This window comes from Hemitrygon akajei, chromosome 5 (assembly GCF_048418815.1).
Source record: "Hemitrygon akajei chromosome 5, sHemAka1.3, whole genome shotgun sequence".
Taxonomy (NCBI): Eukaryota; Metazoa; Chordata; class Chondrichthyes; order Myliobatiformes; family Dasyatidae; genus Hemitrygon; species Hemitrygon akajei.
In genome coordinates, this window is record NC_133128.1 from 49025990 (window position 1) to 49051267 (window position 25278).

The 25278-nt window shown below is 39.6% G+C and overlaps 2 protein-coding genes across 2 annotated transcripts in view; both read right to left on the minus strand.

The window, feature by feature from the left end:
• The window catches only part of f5 (coagulation factor V), a 75796-nt gene extending 70334 nt beyond the window's left edge, over positions 1–5462 (minus strand). Inside the window, exon 1 of the mRNA XM_073045501.1 lies at positions 3781–5462. Coding sequence (XP_072901602.1) covers positions 3781–3788 — 8 coding nt within the window. The 5' untranslated portion in view covers positions 3789–5462. The remainder of the gene's footprint in view (positions 1–3780) is intronic.
• The window catches only part of atg3 (autophagy related 3), a 45640-nt gene that overhangs the window by 1243 nt on the left and 19119 nt on the right, over positions 1–25278 (minus strand). The window contains exons 4-10 of the mRNA XM_073045502.1: positions 20448–20518; positions 20093–20200; positions 18166–18303; positions 13133–13170; positions 7595–7750; positions 7236–7363; positions 5610–5678 (exon numbers count right to left, since the gene is read on the minus strand). Of these exons, the coding sequence (XP_072901603.1) occupies positions 5610–5678; positions 7236–7363; positions 7595–7750; positions 13133–13170; positions 18166–18303; positions 20093–20200; positions 20448–20518 (708 nt within the window). The remainder of the gene's footprint in view (positions 1–5609; positions 5679–7235; positions 7364–7594; positions 7751–13132; positions 13171–18165; positions 18304–20092; positions 20201–20447; positions 20519–25278) is intronic.

Here is a 25278-nt window from a genome sequence, read left to right on the forward strand (position 1 = left end):
CTTCCCCATCCCATACACACAAAACATTTTACTCAATTTTCTTATCTTTGGGAATCCCAGTAGCCAAATCTGACAGTTTATTTCCTCTTGTTGGAGAAACTGATATACAAAGCAGAAGAGGCAAGAAGTGGTAGCCAATATATATCCAATTTGTTTGTCACAGGAGGACAACATAGGTAGGGGAAGTGAAACATACATGTCAAACCCCCTTAGTTCTTATTCCAATTATCGATACTTTCTTACACATGAATGATAAATAACTATTTGCACGTAGTACTCCATCACTGCTTATGCTTGATCCACTCAGATACTGCAACTATCCCTCAGCAGTTACAACATAAACAAATGACTTGCCATTCTGCCCAAGTGTGCAGGATCAGGGCAAGTTAATAAGCATGGCAGCACACCACTGGTGTGGTTGGGAAAGATGTTCTTGCAAAAAAACATTGTGGAGATGTATGAAAAGCACAATGCTTCAAATACTGAAAGACTGAAATAAAAGTGGAAAATGGTAGAGGCATTCTTTAGGTCAGATAACATCTGATGAGAAGTTAGCAGAGTTAATGTTTCATACTGACTGGAAAAGTGAGAAAACATTTAAGTAGAAGAGAAAAAAGAAAGTGGAAAGAATAACAATAACTGATAAGAGAATACAGATGAAATAAATGCCCTTGGTGCCATTTGAGAGTCAGTGGTGAGGGCTTGTTCATACTGGCAGAGGTTGATAGAATCTTGTTTGGTCATGGCATGAAGGGAAACGGGAAGAAGGCAGGAGATTGGGACTAGGAGTAAAATTAGATCAGCCATGATGAAATGGCAGAGAGGACTCAATGGGCCAAATTGCCCATTTCTGCTCCTCTATCTTATGGTCATCATCGAGTCATGGCTGAAAGAAGATCATAGTTGGGAGCTTAACATCCAATAATACATATTGTATCAAAAGGAAAGGCAGGTAGGCAAAGGGGTTGGGTGGCTTTACTGGTAAAAATTGAAATCAAATTTTTAGGAAGAGGTGACACAGTTTTGGAAGAGGTAGAATCCTTGTGGGTAGAGTTAAGAAACTGCAAAGATAAAAAGACAGTGATGGGAATTATATACAGGCCTCCAAACAATAGCCAGGATGTGGGCTACAAATTATAACATAGAATATAGAATAGTACAGCACATTACAGGCCCTTTGGCCCACAATGTTGTGCTGACCCTCAAACCCTGCCTCCCATATAACCCCCCACCTTAAATTCCTCCATATACCTGTCTAGTAGTCTCTTAAACTTCACTAGTGTATCTGCCTCCACCACTACCTCAGGCAGTGCCTTCCAAGCACCAACCACTCTAAGTAAAAAACCTTCCTCTAATATCCCCCTTGAATTTTCCTCCCCTTACCTTAAAGCCATGTCCTCTTGTACTGAGCAGTGGCGCCCTGGGGAAGAGGCAGTGGTTATCCACACTATCTATTCCTCTTAATATCCTGTACATCTCTATCATGTCTCCTCTCATCCTCCTTCTCTCCAAACAGTAAATCTCTGATCATAATCCATACTCTCCAAACCAGGTAGCATCCTGGTAAATCTCCTTTGTACCCTTTCCAATGCTTCCACATTCTTCCTATAGTGAAGTGACCAGAACTGGACACAGTACTCCAAGTGTGGCCTAACCAGAGTTTTATAGAGCTGCATCATTACATCGTGACTCTTAAACTCTAACCCTCAACTTAAGAAAGCTTATGGGGTGTTAGCTTTCATAACTACCCTATCTACCTGTGAGGCAACTTTCAGGGATCTGTGGACATGTACCCCCAGATCCCTCTGCTCCTCCACACTCCCAAGTATCCTGCCATTTACTTTGTGCTCTGCCTTGGAGTTTGTCCTTCCAAAGTGTACCACCTCACACTTCTCTGGGTTGAACACCATCTGCCACTTCTCAGCCCACTTCTGCATCCTATGTCTCTCTGCAATCTTCGACAATCCTCTACACTATCTACACCACCACCAACCTTTGTGTCGTCTGCAAACTTGCCAACCCACTCTTCTACCCCCACATCCAGGTCATTAATAAAAATCACTAAAAGTAGTGGCCCAGAACAGATCCTTGTGGGACACCACTAGTCACAGCTCTCCAATCTGAATGTACTTCCTCCACCACAACCCTCTGCCTTCTGCAGGCAAGCCAATTCTGAATCCACCTGGCCAAACTTCCCTGGATCCCATGCCTTCTGACTTTCTGAATAAGCAAGGTTCCACCGTGCGGAACCTTGATAAATGCCTTACTAAAATCCATGTAGATCACATCCACTGCACTACCCTCACCTATATGCCTGATCACCTCCTCAAAGAACTCTATCAGGCTTGTTAGACACAATCTGCCCTTCACAAAGCCATGCTGACTGTCCCTGAACAGACCATGATTCTCTAAATGCCCATAGATCCTATCTCTAAGAATCTTTTCCAGCAGCTTTCCCACCACAGATGTAAGGCTCACTGGTCTATAATTACCCGGACCATCCCTACTACCTTTTTTGGACAAGGGGACAACACTTGCCTCCCTCCAATCCTCCAGTACCATTCCCGTGGACAACAAGGACATAACAATCCTAGCCAGAGGCTCAGCAATCTCTTCCCTCACCTCGTGGAGCAGCCTGGGGAATATTCCGTCATGCTCCGGGGACTTATCCATCCTACTGTATTTTAACAACTCCAACACCTCCTCTCCCTTAATATCAACATGCTCCAGAACATCAATCTCACTCATATTGTCCTCACCGTCATCAAGTTCCCTCTCATTGGTGAATACCGAAGGGAAGTATTCATTGAGGACCTCGCTCACTTCCACAGCCTCCAGGCACATCTTCCCACCTTTATCTCTAATCGGTCCTACCTTCACTCCTGTCATCCTTTTGTTCTTCACATAACTGAAGAATGCCTTGGGGGTTTTCCCTTACCCTACTCGCGAAGGCCTTCTCATGCCCCCTTCTTGCTCTTCCCAGCCCCTTCTTATGCTTTCTTGCTCCCCTATATTCCTCAATAGACCCATCTGATCCTTGCTTCCTAAACCTCATGTATGCTGCCTTCTTCCACCTGACTAGATTTTCCACCTCACTTGTCACCCATAGTTCCTTCACCCTACCATTCTTTACCTTCCTTACCGGGACAAATTTAAACATCGACCACATGTCCATAGTACATTTCCCTGCAAAAACATCATCCCAATTCACACCCACAAGTTCTAGCCTTATAGCCTCAGAATTTGCCCTTCCCCAATTAAAAATTTTCCTGTCCTCTCTGATTCTATCCTTTTCCATGATAATGCTAAAGGCCAGGGAGCGGAGATCACTGTTCCACAGATGCTCACCCACTGAGAAATTTGTGACCTGACCCGGTTCGTTACCTAATTCTAGATCTAGTATGGCATTCCCCCTAGTCGGCCTGTCAACATACTGTGACAGGAATCCATCCTGAACACACTTAACAAACCCTGCCCCATATAAACCCTTGGAACTAATCAGGTGCCAATGGAAGATAGGAAACACATGTCAAAAGGGCAATGTTAAGATAGTCATGAGGATTACAATACGCAGGTGCTATAGATTGGGAATATCAGGATGCTGCTGGATTCTAAGAGAGTATTTGTACAATGCTTATGAGGTAGCTTTTTAAGAGCAGCTTGTTAGGGGAAAGGGTACTCTGGCTGGCCAGATTGAACTGGATTTAATTAGAAAACAAGGCCTAGAGATGAGAGTGTGAAACATACATAAAACAAAGTCAAATGAAAACATTTATTTACCTCATCATAGCCAAATAACCAAAGTCTTGGTGTCTGGTAATACAGTATTTGTCATACAGAGATCACAAGTTCTAATTTGAAGAATTCCATCTTCTGCAGCAGAATCTGCTTTAGGATTATTCAGTTCTACAACCTTACTGGTATCCAAGGTTGCCGAGTGCAAAACAGTTTAAAAAGAAACCCTTAGGAGGTTGTGATCATGATATGATAGATTTCACCCTGCAGTTTGAGAGGGAGAAGCACAAGTAAGATGTATCAGTATTTTTTTTAAATGTCGCTGGCATTTAGTGCAATAATGAAGGTCTTCCATCTCTGGCAATTTTAGGGCTTCCTTCATCATGTCAGTAACTTTCTCTCGGTTTTTACTACTGTCAGACATGCAAGTCATGGGTGGAGACTCAGGAATACTGTCACACTCAGATGTAGGAGGATTCTTCATTGCTGTTTTCACAACAATTTTGTTTTACCAGTCAGAGCTGTTATTCCTGAGTTGAATCCCCGAATCTGGAGGATCAGTAGACCACCCAGTCTGTCTTTTACCTGTTTGGCATGGGTGACTCTACCTAGAGCCAAAGTATAAAGCCCCGACTCCAGCCAGCATTGTTCTCTGGGTCATTGAGGTATGCAAGCCTCCAAACCACAAGGTTGTGGTCCTCTTGCAGGATGTATCCTTATTACAGTGGAGTAAAGGGAATTATAGAGACACCAGAGAGGAGCTGGTCAAAGTTGATTGGAAGGGGATGCTAGCAGAACCAGCAAAAGCTAGAGTTTCTGGGAGAAATTCAGAAGCACAGGATAGGTGCATTTCAAAGAATTATTGTAAAGGCAGGATGACACAACCATGGATGACAAAGTCAGTCAAAAACAAAAGCAAAAGAGGGCATTTAATAGAGCAAAAATTAGTGGGAAGATAGAAGACTGGGAAGCTTTTAAAAGCCAACAGATACAAAAAAAGCCATAAAGAGGGACAAGATTGAAATATGAAAGTAAGCGAGCAAATAATATCAAAGAGGATAACAAAGTTTTTTTCAAATATATAAAAAGTAAAGGAGAAGTGACAGTAGATATCAGACTGCTGGAAAATGATGCTGGAGAGGTAGTAATGGGGGACAAGAAAATGGTGGATGAACTAACAGACTCAGAATAGAGGGGTGTCCATTTGGAACAGATATGAGGAGGATGGTGAATTTGTGGAATTCGTTTCCACAGGCAGCTATAGAGGCCAGGTCATTGGATGTATTTAAGGTGGAGCTTGATAGATTCTTGATTAGTCAGGGCATGAAAGGTTATTGGAGCAAGGCAGGAGAATGGGGCTCAGAGTAAAACAGATCAGCCATCTGCAGAGCAGATTTGATGGGCCAAATAGCGTAATTCTGCTATCTCTAATGGCCAAATGATTAACAATCAGATCAAGTTCGGCGATTCCACAATTTTCTCCACAACCATTAAACTGCTACAAATACTCTGAACCTTCTCCTTCCCACTTGGACTGATATTCTGCAATATAAAGTGCCTATATTTAGACGTTAAAGCTATTGTTTGATATGTCATAGTTTTATACCAAATTGAGCATGGTCTTTCATCTCCAGCAATTCTTCAAGTGCCAAGTAAAACAGATAACCTAAGTCTAACCAGACAATCCCCACAACCTGTGTCTTGCTCAGATTAGGGGGTTGATTCAGCAAGCTTATATCAGATATTTTAAAAGCCTTTCAAAAGATAGCTAGAGAAGATGATACTTGAGAAAAGTCATTTGGAAACTTAAGTACTGGCTGCATGCAAATAACTAACAGAATGAACCAAAATCTTCAATCAATTTTCAAGGATACATGTGTACACCAAGTTCACCACCACCTTCTGCAACTGTTTCGATGATCTTTTTCATTACCTCCGCATGTCTGTAATGCAAGAAAGAAGTTGCCCTTAAACTGCATTTTATAAATAGAGTGCTGATCAAAGAGTAAATGCAAGTAATCGCGTAGAACTGATTACATTATTATCCAGTTAACCATGAAGGTAAAAGTAGATATAGTATTAACAGAAATCTGGCTATAAACTGGATAAGAATAAACAACATTATGATATACATGGAAGGGACAAGGAGTTCAAGATAATGATTGGGGAACGGAAACACTAAGGATTAAAACAAGCTCCACTGACTGTAGGTATAAAGAGGAATTCTGAAATGATTGAGTGTAGCATGGACAATTCAGCTGCAAAGATTAGGTTAAGAAATCCAGGGTCCAACAGAAAAATCTTTGACTCTTGAGCTGGAATGAGGACCTTAAGGAAATTATTTTTCTGGGATCAATTGTGGGATTGCTCAGCTCTGTAGATAGTTTTTGCTATCTATCACATCAAGTCTAATGGTGCAGCTTCAGTAGATTAGCATCGAACCTTAGTGTGGGTGCCTGTGCTTATTTCAGGGTTTTGAAATTACACAGGGTTAGTCCCCTGGCTTGGAAGTAATGATGGAGGGCAAGAGGTTACAGGCTGTACTAGAATACATTTGTTGCTTCCGCTGCTGTGCAATACATCATAAAGATCCACTTTTCACCTGTCAATCTGCTGCACAATGTACATTGGCCATGCCACATAACATTGCGATTGTCCTTGGACAGAAGAGGAGATTGTCTTTGAGGAGGGATGGTAATCATTCCTACCACTACTGCCACTAAGCACCTACAATTGGTTCATTAGTAAGGAAATTATGTTGGTTTATCATGCGTATTAGTTCACTGACCACCTACTGCAGATCCAATCTGGCTATGCAGAGCTAAAAAAAAAATCAAATGACAAGCAGGCAGGAGAATCCATAAATATATTATCCACAAAATACTAAGGACTTACCTGCAGTGTGGATCCAACTTTAAAAACTTAAAAAATCAAACTATTAAAAATTTTAATTTCTATACACAAACCTACATTTGAAACACAGTGACAGTTAAAATATTTAACTAAAAACTTAATTAAAATGAAAATACATTTGAATTTGAATTTGCACCCTTGTAAATATTTTTCACATTTCAATTGAATGGACCTGCATATGTCACGAATTCATCCTTTGCTTTTGGACTCCATGTAGAGCCCAAAGTTGGGGCACAGTCAAAATATATCCAGCAAAGAGCAGTTGGGTTTGAATTTGATGATGAAAATGCTTTATGTTCCCTAGCTGTTACATTATGTATTAGGGTATCTCTGTAACCTCATTAAAGAATGACTGAAAATTTTAAATATGTTGGTATGTTAACTTTGTGCTTAAGAAATCTCAGCTCCAATCCACTTGATAAATATTCAGATTTCTAATAAAATACTTGAAACAAGTTCCAGGACCTTTAGATGTTTCTTTCTAATGAAAATTGAGAGAATTTAATTAATTTCTTCACTTTGTCCATTTAGTTACTAAGTGATAATTTATTAGTTACCTGTAACTTAATTTTTTTCAAACCATTTACCTGCAGGGATGAACAGAGCACATTGAAGGTGGAGGTAAGTGAGGATGATTTTCAATTGTCACTGTTTTTTTGACGTGGTCCTGGCTAATATCCTCATACATTGCTTCAACAGTCAGTGGGATTCGTTGCTGGAAATAAAAGATGCTAGAGTAAAAGAATTACTCAAACTAAGATTTTATGTAGCTTTAAATAATCTTCCTTTATTAGAAAATAAATGCCACATTCAAAGGAACAACTTTAGTGTATTCTTCATTTCAGTTACATCTCTATAACAAAATCAATGATCAAGAAAATAAGGCCCAGAGATGAGAGAGCGAACCATCCATAAAACAAAGTCAAATGAAAGCAAATTTATTTACCTCATCATAACCAAATAACCAAAGTCTTGGTGTCTGGTAATATTTGTCATATGTTATATAGAGATCATAAGTTCTGGTTTGAAGAATTCCATCTTCTCCAGCAGAATCTGCTTTAGGCTTATTCACTTCTACAACCTTACTGGTATCCAAGGTTGCCTAGTGCAAAACAATTTAAAAGAAATCATGTTTCAACCATCCATCAGAAAAATATGCTGTTACTTTTATTGCGTTATTTAAATAAAATCTATTCTCTTCCTTGAGTTTTACAGTCATGAATAATACCCACACATAGAAGTCTCTACCACCAGAAAATAAATCAGATGATCTTCACTCAGATTTCCCTTGCATGAGGAATATTCCTTAACACCAGAAAGTATTGCCTTGACTCTCAAACTGTCTAGCCTCTCTTGAAAGGACAACCATTTTTCCTTTCTGTATGCAAACTATTTATATCTTCTAAGCACACCTCAACCTCCTCAAAAATACTGTTCTGAATAAACATTCTCACTGTGATGATGAAAAACAAGCAGATATACAGTCCCCATGACTGCTAGAAAAATACAACCATCAACTTAATTGATAGCTTGTAAATTGCTGATAACGTAGATAAATCAACTGAGCAGATTTATCCAAATTTTTCATTTGAGTATCCCTTTAAGATACATAAAAGTGACTTGAAAAAGGTATGTGGATGTCATCTGGAGACTGAAGCAATTATAGTTACAGTGTGCATTATTTCTATACTTTTACAGTATATTCCTGAATGTTTGTTCACCTGCAACCTATGTAGCCAGTAAACGTGCTACCATCACGTATGCAGTCTAATTTTCAATCGGACTTGTTTGTTAACTCTGACCTACCATGCTCCCTTGAATTTAAACAAATTAAAGGATTTCAAAAGAGAATGCTTAATTGCTCCAACATCACAAAAGCAACAAAAAATGAAATTTTAATAATAGTCAAAAGTGGAAATAATATCTTTAAAAACATACAAACCACAGTTTCATAATGATATACATTTTCCTGTGGAACTTTTTATATGCTCTTTCATAAGCAGCAAACTCTGGCTGCCCTGAACTCACATTTTACAAGACAAAGTACTTGACAGTTTGATATTACTGAAAAAAAAGCATAGTTTATGTCAATTAATTGGAAACCGATATGGTAAGGCAGGAACTAGATGAACCTAAAAGTTACCTGAAGGTACCCCAGTCAGAAGTTTCGATAATGGAGTTTAGTGGTTACTCATGTTCATTAATCACAAGTCATTTAAAGATCTACCACATCTGCTCAGCTATATTTACTATACAAGCAAAATATCATAAACATCAATAAGCCAAAAAACAGAAACGTAAGCCTCTAAAGTTTTACAGTGTACTGTATTTTCTGAATTCCCGCCAGCATTTTATAGGTGTTTCTCACGAGAACACAAGCAAACAGGTAGTCTTGCTCCTCACAGATTTTCCATATCTCAGCATGCCAGCAGAACCTCCCCACCCTTAAATCAGTAAACACTTCCTGTAACTGTGATAAAGGCTGGGCTGATCTGTGCTGTCATAATGACAACAAGAACTGTTCAAGAGACTGACAACAGAAACCATCCGGTCTTCAGATAACCATTAAGATTGAAGCAAAGCTTAACCTGCTTGTCTAGAATTGTTTCTATTTTTAAATATCAACATTTTATTAGCAGCTGGTTTGTACTTTCAAATTGTACAAAAGAAAGCAGTCCTACTGACACCTAGAACTTCTGTCCTGTACCACCACAGCACCAACAATCCAGCCTGAGGACAACAAAATTTTAACTGATAGCATTGCTTCTATTGTTTGCATATTTATGCAAAGCTGATTTCTGCATCTGAACATAATAATAATAGGCATCCATTAGTCTGGTGAGACCATGGATTTGCGCCCTGGAAGATTTTTCAAGGGCAGGGTTGTATGGGAGACTGGCAGTTGCCCAAGCTGCAAACATTCCCCTCTCCACGCCACCGATGTTGTCTAAGGGAAGGGCACTAGGACCCAAGCAGCTTGGCACCAGTGTTGTCATAGAGCAATGTGTTGTTAAATGCCTTGCTCAAGGACACAAACACGCTGCCTCAGCTGAGACTCGAACCAGTGCCCTTCAGGTTACTAGTCTGATGCCTTATCCACTAGGCCACGCGCCAACACGTATCTGAACAGGAAGCTAAAATTTAAAACAATTTCTACTGATATAGCAAATAAGTCTTTTAGAGAAGTTGGAAAGGTGAAAAAAAGAGAAAATAACTCTCCACATTGCTGGAATGTCAATACCTTGCCCTTAGAACAGCTGGGACTCAAAGTGAGCAAGTCCAAGGGCAAGGACACGATAAATGACAAAGCCATTTTGGAGCCAAGGCTAACCACTTCTGATCAGAAAGGCTCTGCTCTGCACATGGCCTCGCTGATCAGAAGCCTGTGCTCAGCACCACATTGAAAGAAGAGGTGTAATCCCAAAAGCACGCTCCGACATGCCTAGGTTACTGAGGACTGGCCATCAGAACTGATAGGGCAAGAAACAATCTTCCAACATAATACCCTTAATCAAATCTGATATCTGTAATATATTTAAGAGGCATGAGAGTCAGTGAGATTGTTTGTTAGAACTATATTGTACATAACCATGGAGGATTGAGGCTATAAGAACACAATTTTTAAAAAATCAGTAAAAGATGAGCAAATAATTAAGATTTTCTTTTCCAATCAATTTAAGTTTCAATACAAGTATTAAAAGGCAAGCTTAACAGGGTCTAGTGATACACAGAATGCTGGAGGAACTCGGGTCAGGCAGCATCTATGGAAATGAATAAACAGTTGATATTTCAGGTTGAGACCCTTCTTCAAGACTGGAAAGAAGGGGGAAGACACCAGAATAAAAAGATGAGGGTAAGTGGAAGATGGACCAGCTAGAAGGTGATAGGTGAAGCCAAGAGGGTAGGAAAGGTAAAGGGATGGAGAAGGATGCTTTTGACAGAGAGGAGAATGGACCATGGGAGAAAGGGAAGACGGGGTGCATCAGGGTTAGGTGATAGGCAGGTGAGGAGAAGAGGTAAGAGGCCAGAGTGGGGAACAGAAAAGAGAAGGGGGGGAGGAACATGCCATCAGGTTGGAAGCAACCTAGATCGAATATGAGGTGCTGCTCTCACTGAATGGCCTCATTGTGGCAAAAGTGGAATGACATGTCAGAACAGGAATGGAAATGGCAATTAAAATGTTTGGTCACCAGAAAATTCTGTTTTTGACAGATGGAGCAGAGGCACTAAACAAAGCAGTCCCCCAATTTACATCATGTTTCATCAATGCAAAGGCTATATTAGGAGCACCGATACAATAGACAACTATAACAGATTTACAGGTGAAGTGTTATGTTGCCTCACCTGGAAAAACTGTTTGGAGCCCTGAAAGGAAGTAAGGGAGGAGTAAATGGGCAAGTGTAGCATATCTGTCGCCTGCAGGGACAAGTGCCAAGAGGATGATTAATGAGGAAGGTCAAATGGACAAGGGAATTACAGTGAGAGCAATCCTTGTGGAACACAAAGAGTGGGGTGGGGAACAGTAAAGATGTGGTTGGTGGTAGGATCCTTTTGAAGATGACAGAGGTTGTGGAGAATGTGTTGGATGCAGTGGCTCATATTGTTGTAGGTGAGGACAAAAGAAACTCTAACCCTGTTAAAGTGGCAGGAAGATGGAATGAGTGCAGATGAGAGTAGCATCAACAGTAGAGGAAGAGAAACCCCGTTCTTTGAAGGAAAGGGATATCTCTGATGTCCTGGAAAGCCTCATCCTGAAAAAACTTGCAGCGAAGACAAAGGAGCTGAGAAAAAGTAATTTTTTTTTTAAAAAAGGAAACATGGTGGGAAGAGGTATAGTCAAAATAACTGTGGGTATAAATAGGTTAATAAAAAAGTTGGTAGGCAGCCGGTTTACCAAGAAAGGGGAGAGATGTGTCAGAAATGGACCAAGTAAATTCAATGGTAGGGTGGAAATTGGAGAAAAAGTTACTGAGCTTGCTAATTTTGTCATGGGTGAATGAAGCTGCACCAATGCAGTCATCATTGTAGTGCAAGAAGAGTTGGGGAGCACTACCTATGAAGGCTTGGAATATGGTTTGTTCCAAGGCAGGCATAGCTGGGACCCATGTCTACCTAGAGTCTGGAGAAAGTGGGAGAAGCCAAAGGAGAAATTGTTGAGGGTGAGGACCATTTCAGGTGAAATCCATCATTGCAATCCCTGTTTTATGTGAGCCAGTAAAATTTCCAGGCTTTTTCTTAAACTAATTGCATTATTCAGATTCAGTACACATTGACTAATATTGACTATGCTGTTGACTGAATTTATGATGTGAAACCTGAGTAAGGGAAAATTAAGAGCAGAAGTTTAACTGAATCATGTTGTACTTCAAGACAATTAAAAGAGAAAATTCGTTTAGGTTGGGGTTGCTGACAAATGGCAATAACTGCAGACCAAGCATCAGGAAGTTTAGGATCCTACAATCCAAGACTGAATTGTGCTGGTTTAGTTCTGCCACTTTGACAATTTCATGGCTGAACTTTGTCATTCAAATTATCGCACTTGAACTTGAAGCAACCCTCCTGCAATTACACTCAAGCATCTGCCCCATAAACGTGGATGAATACTAAACTCGTTTATTTTACCGAGCAGGAGTAGCTGTGCGTGTGAAGTGTATGAAGATATACATATTTTTTAATTAATCAGATCTGATTTAATATTTCAATTGTTTAAAACATTAGGGATGTTCAAAATATTCAAACACCAGATTTCACAGTTAGCAATATCCAGTGGTGCCATTTTACCAGCTGTCATTTTCAGGCACATCATAGAGGGGATTATTCAAGCCCATCTCCCCCAAAACCCCCTCCAGCCCACGTAACAACATTTTACCATGATTGAAGACCATGGCAGCAAAATAATAATGGGGATCTGGTAAGGCAACCCATTGTTGGTAAATGGAAGTGACAAGTCTAGTGAAATCACCACTGGCAGCAAATTCAGACTATATTCTGAATATCACCAACTTTTACTTGTCTTGTTTTAATAAGTGCACTGCCAAATACAGAATGTGTAAAATATGGTTTCAAAGTAACAAAGCAGATTATTTAATACAAAATGCCATAATGAGTATTTGTGAACAGACTTTGAACTTCATTTTAGCTTCAGAGTAATTGGTTTTCTTTAAGTTGTTGCTGGGTATTCTGTGGATGACAACAGTGGAGAACTTTGTTTATATATCTACCATATTGGATACAATACAAAAGGTTTACAGGAGGCAAGGCTGCTTCCAATCCATTCAATTTACTTTCCAATATCTTAGTTTGATGTGGTCTTTCAATATGACCCATTTTGGCACTGTTTAGAAAATATTACTCGCTGTTTTAAGATCTCTTTCTTGAACACTCAGGGTAAACTAGCACATTTTATACATTAAACTGAAAATTATTGATAAGAATAAATCAAAAGATACATTGTTTTCAAATAATCTAGTAGTTTGTAACTTACATCATCTGCTTCTTCTAACAACCCACTCTCTTCATATGCTGCAAGGAAATATTTAACAAATAGAAATACAAATTATAAAATCACATTAATACATTGCCAGATTGTTATCTGTGTCATAGCTTTGTTTACAAAACAATTTTTTTAAAAAAAATATAGTGATGAGGGGTACATCCTGATCTATTTGTAATGTTCAACAACATTGTGTAATTCCAAATACTTTAAATTAGCCAATTCACTTATGGAATAAAATTGACTACTGATCACCTTCAGCTGGTGATGATGATGCACAAATTCAGACTAAATGTACAATCTGCATTTCTTATTGCACTTAAGTTATGCAGGGCAACAAACTAGAACTAACATCGGTATAAAAAAGATAATTCAATGAAGATAGGTGCAGCCAAGTGCCACCCATACATTTGATGGATAAAAATTATTAGAGGTTTTTTTTAAAACATGAAATTCAGCTAATACAGATCCCTTTGAGACATTTCAGGTAGTGGAACTTAGCTGTTACATTCAGGGCCCTGTAATAATGATCCAGAACACAAGGGATCAAATCCTTCAATTTGGATCATTGAATTTATAAAGCTATCACAAAAATCTGTTTTTGGTGCATCCTACTGTAAGAGGTTGGGTGATAGAAACAACACTCTAGGATGGTATATTACCTCCATGCTCTGCAGCAGCTGCAGGACCTTTTGAAGAGGGAGAGTGAACATTCAGCAACTGTGCCATATGTTAGTACCAATGACATTGGTAGGAGAATGGGTGAAGTCCTGCAACATGAGTATAGGGAGCTAGGTAACAGTTTTAAATTCAGGACGTCCAAGGTTGTATTCTCTGGATTGATTCTTGTGCCAAGTTGTGCACGAAGGGTCTCGGCCTGAAACGACGACAGTGCTTCTCCCTATAGATGCTGCCTGGCCTGCTGTGTTCCTCCAGCATTTTGTGTGTGTTGCTTAGATAGACAAACTCAGAGTTTTAATTGATGAGACTATCATTTTGTTGCCATCACTGAGACATGGATGAGATAAACAGGGCTAATACGGTAATTCCAAATCTTGAGCAGAGAATTTTCAAGTGAGACAGAGGGGGATGTGAGAGAAGAGGTGGCATTTCACTATTAGTCAAGAAATGTTTTCGGTATTGAGGGAAGATATCCTAGAAGGTTACTCAAAAGGAGGGCATATGGACAAAGACCAGGAACAAAAAAGGTGGTGTCACTTTGTTTGGGGTGACCACCTAACAAATCATCAGATGACAAAAGAACAGACATGAAAATAGCAGAGAGGTGTAATAAAAATAGTATTTCTAATACCAGTAGACTTGTATTTCCCAAATTCTATCTGAGATCACACAAGCACTTTGCTAAAGGGCACAGCATTCATGTCCAGAAGATCATTTTGACATACTATGTAGACAGAGCAACAGAGTCATAGAGAAGGACGGCTCTTTTACCCATCTAGCCTGTGCCGAACCATTTAAGCTGCTTAGTCCCATCCACCTGCACCTAGACCATAGCTCTCCATACCCCTACCTATTCAAACTCTCTTTAACATTGAAATTGAGGTTGCATGCACCACCAGCTCATTCCACACTCTCACAACCCTCTGAGTGAAGTAGTTTCCCCTCATGTTCCCCTTAAAATTGTTCGCATTTCACCCTTAACTCATGGCCTCTAGTTGCAATCCCACCCAACTTCAGTGGAAAAAGCCTGCTTACAATTACCCCATCTATACCCCTCCATCAAATCTCTCCCCAGTCTTATTTCTATGTTCCAAGGAGAAAAGTCCCAACCTAGTCAATTCTTCCTTATAACTCAAGATTCTCCACGTGGACAACATCCACTGCCTTGCTTTCATTATCTTTTCTGGTCAACTTCCTCAACAAACTTTATAACATTGGTTGGACATGACCCACCACGCATGAAGCTATGCTGACTATTCCTAATCAGCCTGTCTATCCAAATACTCATACCTGGTCCCTTAGAATACCTTACAATAACTTTCCACTACTGATGCCAGGCTCATCAGCCTACACTTTCCTGGTTTACTTTTAGGGCCTTTTATAAACAGTGGAACAACATTAGCTATCCTCCAATCCTCCAGTACCTCACCTGTTGCTCAGGATGATTTAAGTATCTTTGCAAGGGCCCCTGTAATTTCTGCACTTGCTTCCCACAGGGTCCAAGGCAACACTTGTCAGGTCCTTTTGATTTTAACATATTTGTAGAATCCTTTGGGATTCTCCTTCACCTTGTCTGCATGGGTAACCTCATGTCTTCTTTTAGCCCTCCTGAATTCTTTTTCTTATACTCTGCAAGTATAGTACCTCATTTGTTCCTCACTGCCTATACCTGCTATGTACCTCCTGTTTTCTTAACCAGGGCCTCAATATGGAAAGGAGCATTACTGAATGACCACAGTGTCAGTGGGGGACATTTTGGAAGTAGTGACCATTACACCATATATTTCAATGTGGGTATGGAAAAAGATAGGAATGGTGTAGGAATTAAGGTCTTAAATTAGGGAAAGGCAGATTTCATTAAAATATGATAGGACCTAGCAAAGGTAGACTAAGAACATCTACTGACAAATAAGTCCCACCTGCAATGGGACAGCATTTAAAGAAGAAATAACGAGATCTGGGCCATGATACCCCTGAAAGGATGAAACCCAAGGGAAGGAAAATACAGGAACTCTGGATGTCAAGAGACAAATAGGGTGGATAAAGAGAAAGTAGTATATGGCACAAACAGAAATCAAGATGGGCAGAGGATCATCAGGAGAGTAAAGTGTCTAAGGAGGCACTTAAGGAAATTAGGAAGGCAAAAAGGAGTCACAAAATACCACTAGTAAACAGAATTAAGGTTATAATAGGAGTAACAAAATAAGCAGAGAAAGAAAGGCATGTAGCTAGAAGGTATAGATTCCAAAATAAATACATTTCATCATATTCACAAAGGAAATGGATTGTGTAATTGAAGGGTTCAGCAAACAGGAAGGTGGAAGTGTATTACAAGTCTCAAAAAATAAAAAGGAGGTAATTGGTGCATTAGCAGGCTAAAAGTTAGATAAATTCCCAGGGTTGCATGAGGTTTATCCCAAGTGGTTATAGAAGGTAAACTGCTAGGATTATAGTTAATACTTTTAAATCTTCACTGCCTACAGAAGATGCCCCCCCCCCCTTTTCCAAAAGGGCAACAGAGAAAAGCCTGGTAATTACAGACCCGAGCCTGGTAATTACACCAATTTTAGGGAAGTAATTGGAAAAAAATAGAGGAACAGGATTAATGATCATTTGGAAAGGAAAGGAGTAATGGAGACATCCATCCTGGCTGGGGCAGATCCTGTCTGATGTATCTGAGTGAATTTTTTGAAAAAGGTAACAAACTATAGAAGTGATAGCATGAGCAAAGGTGCACTAAGATACTGTCTGGAAAGAAGTATTTTAGTTATAAGAAGAAACTAGGAAGACTAGGCTAATTTTTCCATGGTCAGGGGGACATGAAACATAAAATAGTACAGCACAGGAACAGGCCTTTCAACCCACCACGTCTGTGATGCAAACTGTGCTAATCCTATTTTCCTGTACTTAGTCCATATCCCTCCATCCCCTACCTGTTTATATATCTGTCTAAATGCCTCTTCAAGATCACTATTGCTTCTATTTCTGCTACCTACCCCAGCAGACATGACTGAGGTATGTAAAAGGGGTACTAATAGGATAAAACTCCAGGAAGCTTCCCCCCTCCCATATCAGAGGTAAATACAATTTGAGGACATAGATGTAGGGCAAGAGTGAAAAGATTTAGAGGGGATTTGAGTAGTATCTTTTTTCTCCCCAAAGTGTAACCTGTACCTCTTTTAACCACCTGAGAAAGTGTGGTGAAAGCAGAATTGTTGACAGCATTTAATAAATGTCTAGATGAGCACTTAAATCACCTAGATGTAGAAGGCTATGGGCCAAGTACTGGAAGAGTGGGATTAATATAGATGTTTATCCACTAGTCAGAAGTGGTAGATTGAATGGCCATTTTCCATGCTGCATAATTTCATAACTCCAAAAGGCCTAAAATTTATCTCCATACCTGCCTAGTTAATTGAACTTATAGTTGCAAAACTATCACATACTTTGAATTATCATAATGGGCTTTAAAACTCTGAACACCTTATGGTTAACTCCTATAAGCATCAATTGGCATACGGAATATGGGATTAATGGCTGCTTACATGGACTTCAACAAGGTATTTGACAATGTTCCAAAAAAAAAAAAACAAGGAAAATTGAAGCTTACAAATCATAAGACCTTAATGCATAGGAGCTGGACTAGGCCATTCAGCCCATCGAATCTACTCCACTATTTGATCATGGCTGATTTATTATCACTCTCAATCCTTTTCCCCGTAACTTTTGACCCCCCCCCCACCACTAATCAAGAAATTATCAACCTTTGTTTTAAATATACCCAATAATTTGGCCTCCATAGCCCTCTGAGGCAATGAATTCACAGATTCACCACCCTCTGGCTGGAGAAATTCCTCATCTGTTCTAAATGGATGCCCCTCTATTCTGAGGCTGTGCTCTCTTGTCCTAGACTCCTGCACTATAGGAAATATCCTCTCCACATTCACACTATCTAAGCCTTTCAATATTCAATAGGTTTCAATGGGATCCCCCTCATTCTTCTAAACTCCAGCAAGTGCAGGCCAAAGTCATCAAATGCTACTGATGTTAACCTTTTCATTCCCAGAATCGTTCTTGTGAACAAGGTAAATTAATGTTTAGATTTAATTTGGCATTGGAAGGATAAATGAATATGGGTCTACACTCAAAAAAGGAAGTGATTAGTGGTTCTACAAAAGATGGGGTCTTTAGCATTCATTATACTTATTAATGACAGCTTGCTTATATGGTACAATTCTATCCCTTTAAGCCTGACAATAAATATTTATGGCAGAGTAAATAAATTAGAAACAAATAGTGAGTAAAAATATGCCAAGTGAATTTGAGTATATTTGTGGTTTAACCTTCCATGTCAGCTGCTTCCCCTTCATCATCATCTTCATCATTATCATCCGTGCAAGCAGTGCTGCTTCCTATACACTTAGAGTTTTCTTTGCTTTCTAAAGTTATCTCCGTAACAGATTCTGTCAATCCAGCGACACCTGCCAATGGAAAGAAATAAAAGAAAGATAATCTTGGTTATTTCCTAAAATGATCCAATTTCTAAAAAGGGTCCAGCAGGTTGTAAAATCACAAATGTAATGCTATTATTTGAGAAAGAAGGGAGAATGAAAGTAGGAAACCATAGGCTGGTTATTGTAACACCTATCATTGCAGGATGCCATTATGTTTGTAATAACAGGAATTTTTTAACAATCATAACACAATTAAGCACAGTCAATATGGTTTACTGATTAATAATTTTATTAGAATTGTTTGAGGATGTTAAAAAAACAGTAGATAAACTGAACTTAGATTTGCAAAAAGGCATAAAATGGAAAAGTCAATTATAAGAGCTCAACATCTTGAGGGAAACACATTAGGTCAGACAATGGATCGGCTAACTAACAAAAACAGAGTCTGGATAAATGGCTAATGTTTAGGCTGGCATATTGCATCTAAAGGAAGCCACTTGGAACAGTGCTGTGGCATCAGTCATTAACAATCTGTATTCAGAACCTATTGGAAAGTAAGAGTACATTGTCACAATAGCTGCTGATAGTTTAGAAAATTAATATTAGGTCACAAGAAGCCTGTAAAGGGATAAAACTAGGCAATCTGAATGAGCAAAAGTTCAACAGATGGAATATAATGTGGAGAAATGGAGATTCTCCACTTGCGTAGAAATTAGAAATTTTAAATACCTTTTAAATACTATAAAATAATTAAATACAAAGTTATTTTTGATGCTTGATTATTTAAATTATTTTAAACTATTTTGAAGCATACTTTGTAGGAGTTATTGCTATAAAACAAGGCTTCACCTCCAAGACAGAGGTAAAGAATTGCTCCTCAGAAGGAGTATGGAATTCTCTATTGCAGAAATTTGTGGATACAGACCCATTAAAGAAATTGAGCATGAACATTTTTGGCATATAGGAAATGGAGGGCAGGCAAAAAGACAGGTACAAACTAGGTTTAATCAGCCATTAAATACATTCCTGAATAACAGAGCAGGCTTGAGGGTCTAGTTTTGTTCCTACTTATAATATTATATCACTAAAAAGTGAAGAATTGAACAGATAACATAAATGTCTGACCTAACAGGCAGTTAAGGTAGATAGATAGAGGGGAGTGGTTAAAGTCTTTTCTGCTGTTTATTTACATTTTCTTCTATTCACTCAAACTTTTATTCACTGTTCAGTTTGACAAGCTCAGCAAATCACTATTCTCAATTTACAATACTGTACTGAAATTCTGCAGTGCTAGAAGTAGCACCCACAAATGAAATCCAACGGTACAAAAGTGTAAACAAAAGAGATGGTATAGATGCTGGAAATCCAGAGACAGCAACACACACAGAATGCTAGAGGAACTCTGATCAGGCAGCATCTATGGAAATTAATAAACAGTCAACATTTCAGGTCGACACCCTTCATTAAAACTGGAAAGGAAGGGAAAGGAAGCCATAATAATCATCATGACAGAAGAAGAGACCATAGATTGCCATGTTAGAACAGTAATGGGGATAGGAATTTAAACGGTTGACCATTGCATGTCTCCAAGTCAGTACTACATTGATTTGAATGCTGACAAACAACTCCTGTGACACTGCTGGTGGCAAATGGTATTCGTCTGATTCCTTTGGATTCTGCAGCTAAGTAGAGGGGGGAGCCTGCTACATGGCCAACAGCTTGTTCTCCATATCACACTGCCCTGGCTTGCGTATTATGTATATAGTCAGCTGGGAAGCAACATCTATGGTCAACCCCAACTAACCGAAGGCCTCACCTGAATTATGGTATGTGTCCACCCATCCACCATCACCATCATCTTCTTCAATGACTGCCTCAAATTCATCAGAGTATTCCATCTGTTTGCAGCGCTTATAGCAGGGAACTGAAGGAAGCAGAAGCAAAACACTACAACTAGCGTTATTATTTAACAAAAAATGTCAACCATTGCAAAAGTCTGTAATTCAGCAACATTAGTGCTTGGTAATTGAACAACATAATCTGAAACATTAGGAATAAAATATGTTTGGTAAAATGTTAAACTACATGGAGACAAGAACAAGGTCTTTCAATATTTTCCAAAAAATCCAAAACAATGTATTATGACTAGGAAAAACATGAAAAACTCCTACCATTTCTAGTCAGCAGAAACTGCTTTTCCCTGGGTAAATAGGGTTTGATTTTGGGGTCTTCTCCTGTTCCCCTGAAAATAGAAGATTAATTCATGTGTACTTTCATTTGTAATTTAAAATGCTAGCATGCATTAATAGCATCTCAGGTTAATATAAATACTAAATTTCAGTGGTTGCAAACAACCTGTAATGCAAATTGCAAGGGCCACTTGGTCAGCAAAATTGGTGGCCCCCTTAGAGAGGAATGACTGAATTGTGGTCAGACTCTTGGAAAACCCATTTCTGTAGGTGGCCCAAATGGCTGGCTGTTGGCTGTGAAACTACTTGGAACTTTCATAATTCCAATGGCATGCCCAATGATATCGATAACAAGGAGGAGACAGAATTAAGGTAAATGGGCGTGAAATATAAACAGTGAGAAGAGAACAAAACTACAAAAGCAGAAATTAGCCTCAGTGAAGGAAGGAGTAATCAAAACGCTGGATGGGATAAAATTGAAAGGGAACTAGTATATCCTAATGTATTTAAAGTGGATATATCTGATCCAGTTAGATTGTAGCAGGCAATGATTACCCAAACATCTATAGATACAGGGGTTGATGCCCAAGTACCAGAAAACTACGATTCGTTTTTACATTCTTGCTCAAAGAAAGGTCTAGGAATAAACTCTCTAACTATACTTTATTTAATCTTGGTGGCAGAGATGATTCTAAAGGCAACGAACAAGGCCAGCAGTCTATTGGATGAATACAGATTGATTAGAGAAAGCCAGTTTATTATGGGTAATTCCTGTCTTAACCTCTTGATTTTTTTTGACCATGTATGTAAAAGAATCAAGAAGGAACTCTGATCCAAAGATGCCACAAAGCAGGCATTTTCAAAATGAAGGCCATGGAATAAAAAGGGGCTACAAAGGCATTGATAAAATAATGACAAACAATAGAAGTGATAGGCTGTTTTTTATTGAATTGGAGAGAAGTGTATATGGTAGTTCCAGGAAACAGTATTACGATCACTGTATTTCTTATTCTAAATTATTAAATTGGATGTGAATATGCAAGATCTGATTTCCTAATTTCCAGATGACACAAAACTTAGAAGTGTAGTGAATGTGAGGAGGAAAGAAATCTACTTCAGGTCCTCACACCAGTTTTCAGAGGGATCAGCAGTGGGAAGGATGAGCAGTTTCAAGTTCCTGGGTATCAGCATCTATAAAGATCTTTCCTGGGTCCAACATATTGATGTAATTACAAAGAAGGGACAACAGTGGCTACATGTCATTTGGAATTTGATAAGTCTTGGCATGTCACCAACAACTAGCAAATTTCTACAGATGTACCATGGAGAGCATTCTAACTGGTTGCATCACCATCCAGTATGAGCGGGCTACTGCACAGGATTGGAAAAAGCTGCAGCAAGTTGCAAACTCAGCTAGCTCTATCAGGGGACTAGCCTCCCCAGCATCAAGACATCTTCAAAGGATGATGTGTTAAAACAGCTGCACCCATCATTAAGGACCCCCTATCACTCTGGACATGCCCTCTTGTCATTGCTACCATCAAGGAGATGGTACAGGAGTATGTGCCTGTGTCTTAAGGTTTTAGGAGCAGCTTCTTCCCCTCTGCCCTCAAATTTCTGAATGAACAATGAACCCATGTACACCATCTTTTTTTTGGCTCTTTCTGCACTACTTATTTATTTCATGCTTAGATCTATCCTATAGCAATTTAAAGTATTTTATTATGTATTGCACTGTACTGCTGCAACAAAACAAATTTCCTGACATATACCAGTGATGTTAAACCTGAATTTGAAAAAAAAGGGCAGGTATAATGGACAAATGCAGCAGTGCAAGACATCCATTGTTACAGTTCGGTATGAAGAATAAGAGATCATACAATCTACAAGTCAGAATTCTAAAACAATTAATAAAGAACCTAGTTGTGTACAAGAAAATAGCTTCACAATACAAAGCATACAGGATCCTGGGCTTAATAAGTAGAGACAGGGAAGACATAATGAAACACTTCGAAAGCACTTACTTAGCCCTAACTGAAACACCTGTTCAGTTTTAGGTGTTATGCTATAGGAAAGGCGTGAATGGGTTCCGGTGACATCATCATCGAGAATGGCAGCTTAGGTCACTAGCTCCTGCGGAAAAACGCGTATTTAGCCCCGTTAACCCATCAAATACAATATTTTTCAAAAAATATTTGAACTGAAAAGAGGAGCAAGAATGGAGAAAAGGAATGGAAATAAAAAAAGCGACACTGCGGAGCCTGCAGCCCAGAGGAGTGCAACAAGCGGCTCTCCTACCCGACCGCGTGCTAGCGAGGCGGACGCTCGGCCTCGTTCAGGCAAAGCTGCGAATGTGATCGAAATCCTGAAAGAAATAATGAAGTTCCAGAAAGATATAAAACAGCAGCTCCGTGATATTAAGTCAGAGCTCACCAGCGTCAATCAAAAAATAGCGGTGGCAGAGACTCGAATTGAGAAGGTGGAAGATCGCATTCAAAACTTGGAATGGATACTGAGTAAGACAATAAAGATATTACATCACCAAGAAGGTAAACTGCTTGACCTGGAGGGAAGATCATGGTGGAAAAATATCAGAACCTACAACGTTCCCCAAGGAGCGGAGGGCTCGTCTATGACGGAGTTTGTCGGAAAGTTACTGCAGGACGCGCTGGATCTTCCCTCGGCTATGGAGCTGGAAGTCAAAAGAGCCCACCGCATGCTCGTCCCGAAACCTACCCGGGATAGAAAGCCATGCCCAATAATAATTAAATTCCTTCTGTACAGCACCAAGGCGGAGATTCTACGAAGGGCCTGGGGTAAGAAGAGAGTATTTTTCGACGATAAATTAGTATATTTTGACCAAGATTACCCCCCACGGTCCTGCAGAAATGCAAAGAATACTCTGAAGTAAAGCGAGTACTAAAGCAAAAAAAAGATTAGATTTCAAACTCCGTACCCTGCTAAACTTCGAGTGTTTTATGACAACGGGACGCAGTTGTACCAGACAGTGGAAGAGGTGACTACAGACATGAAGGCCAGAGGGTTGCCCATCAGCGTGACCAAAACGAGGGAAAGCCTGGCTAAAGAATTATCCTGCTCTGCTTGGGAAATAATGCGAGAATTGAGAAGGCAGGAGACGGGAGGAGGCCCAGAGAAATAATCAGAAAGAGACCAGGAGTTTCCCAAAGACAGTCCTCACTCCCTTCAGAAGAGCCATAAGGTTTGGCTAACTTTAAAAATGTTGAGAAGCTAAATGGAAGCAAAAGTACACGGAGATATACCTATCTCGAGAAAAACTTATTATAATGTGGATTTTATATTACTTAGTTGTTATTCTTTATTCACTCACTCATTCCTTTCTCCCCACCAAAATGAGAATATGTATGTATGTAATATATATGTGTGTGTGTGTGTGTGTGTATGTATATATATATGTATGGGAGAGGGGAGAGGGGAGAGGGGAGAGGGGAGAGGGGAGAGGGGAGAGGGGAGAGGGGAGAGGGGAGAGGGGAGAGGGGAGAGGGGAGAGGGGAGAGGGGAGAGGGGAGAGGGGAGAGGGGAGAGGGGAGAGGGGAGAGGGGAGAGGGGAGAGGGGAGAGGGGAGAATATATAGGAGTACACAGGCAAATCTTTTCTGTGTAATGGATTTGTTCACTGACTTTTATGAATACTACAATGGGAGCCCTCAACTCACAAGTAGGAGGGGTTATGCCCCACAGCTAGACATTTCCTCTAGCTCAACGCAGGGTTATCTACTAGACCTCAGCCTTGAAATTACACGTTTGTTGCCATTGTTGCCCTACCCCAAAGAAAGCTACAATTATTACTAAGCAATGCAGTGGTTTGATTATTGAAATGGAAAGGCTATTGATAATTTGGTTAGACGATCAAAATCAGCGTAATATTCCTATTAGCCTTACTTTAGTGCAAGGAAAGGCTCAAAGCCATTTTGATGATTTAAAAGCTGCACGTACAGCAAGTGAAGGTACTTGTGATGAAGAATTTGTTGCGAGTAGTGGTTGGTTCAATCATTTCAAAGTGAGGGCAAATTTACATAATATTAAAGTGCAAGGTGCTGATTTAAGTGCTGCGAGTGATTTTCCTGAAATGTTTAAAAAAAATTGAGGAGCGAGGTTATTTGCCAGACCAAGTATTTAATGTAGACGAGACTGGCTTATTTTGGAAAAAAAATGCCTGAAAGGACCTACATTTCGAAAGAGGAAAAAAGTGCACCAGGGCATAAGGCATCAAAGGATAGGCTAACGTTATTGCTTAGGGGAAATGCATCCGGGGATTTCAAGCTCAAGCCTTTGCTTGTGTATCGCTCCCTAAATCCGAGGGCACTTCGCCATATCATTATGGCATCTCTTCCCATTATTTCAAAGGCAAATTCAAAGGCTTGGGTTACAATTGCCATCTTTGAAGATTGGTTCTTGAACCATTTTGTTCCTGCTGTTGAACGTTATTGCTTGGCCATTAAAATTCCTTTCAAGATTCTCCTTGTACTTGACAACACACCTGGACATTCAAGCACTTTAGATGACCTTCACCCCAAATGAAGACATATTTTTACCCTCCAACACCACATCTACTTCAGCCAATGGATCAGGGAGCCATAGCCTCCTTTAAGGCCTATTATTTATGGCAGACCTTCTCACAAGCAGTCAGGGCTACCCAAGATGTGATGAATTTAAGGGAGTTCTGGAGGGATTATAACATCTATGATGCCATCAAAAATTTTGCTGATTCTTGGGATGAAGTGAAGCAGTCAAATATGAAAGGAGTGTGGTTTAAATTGTGCCCCCAGTTTGCG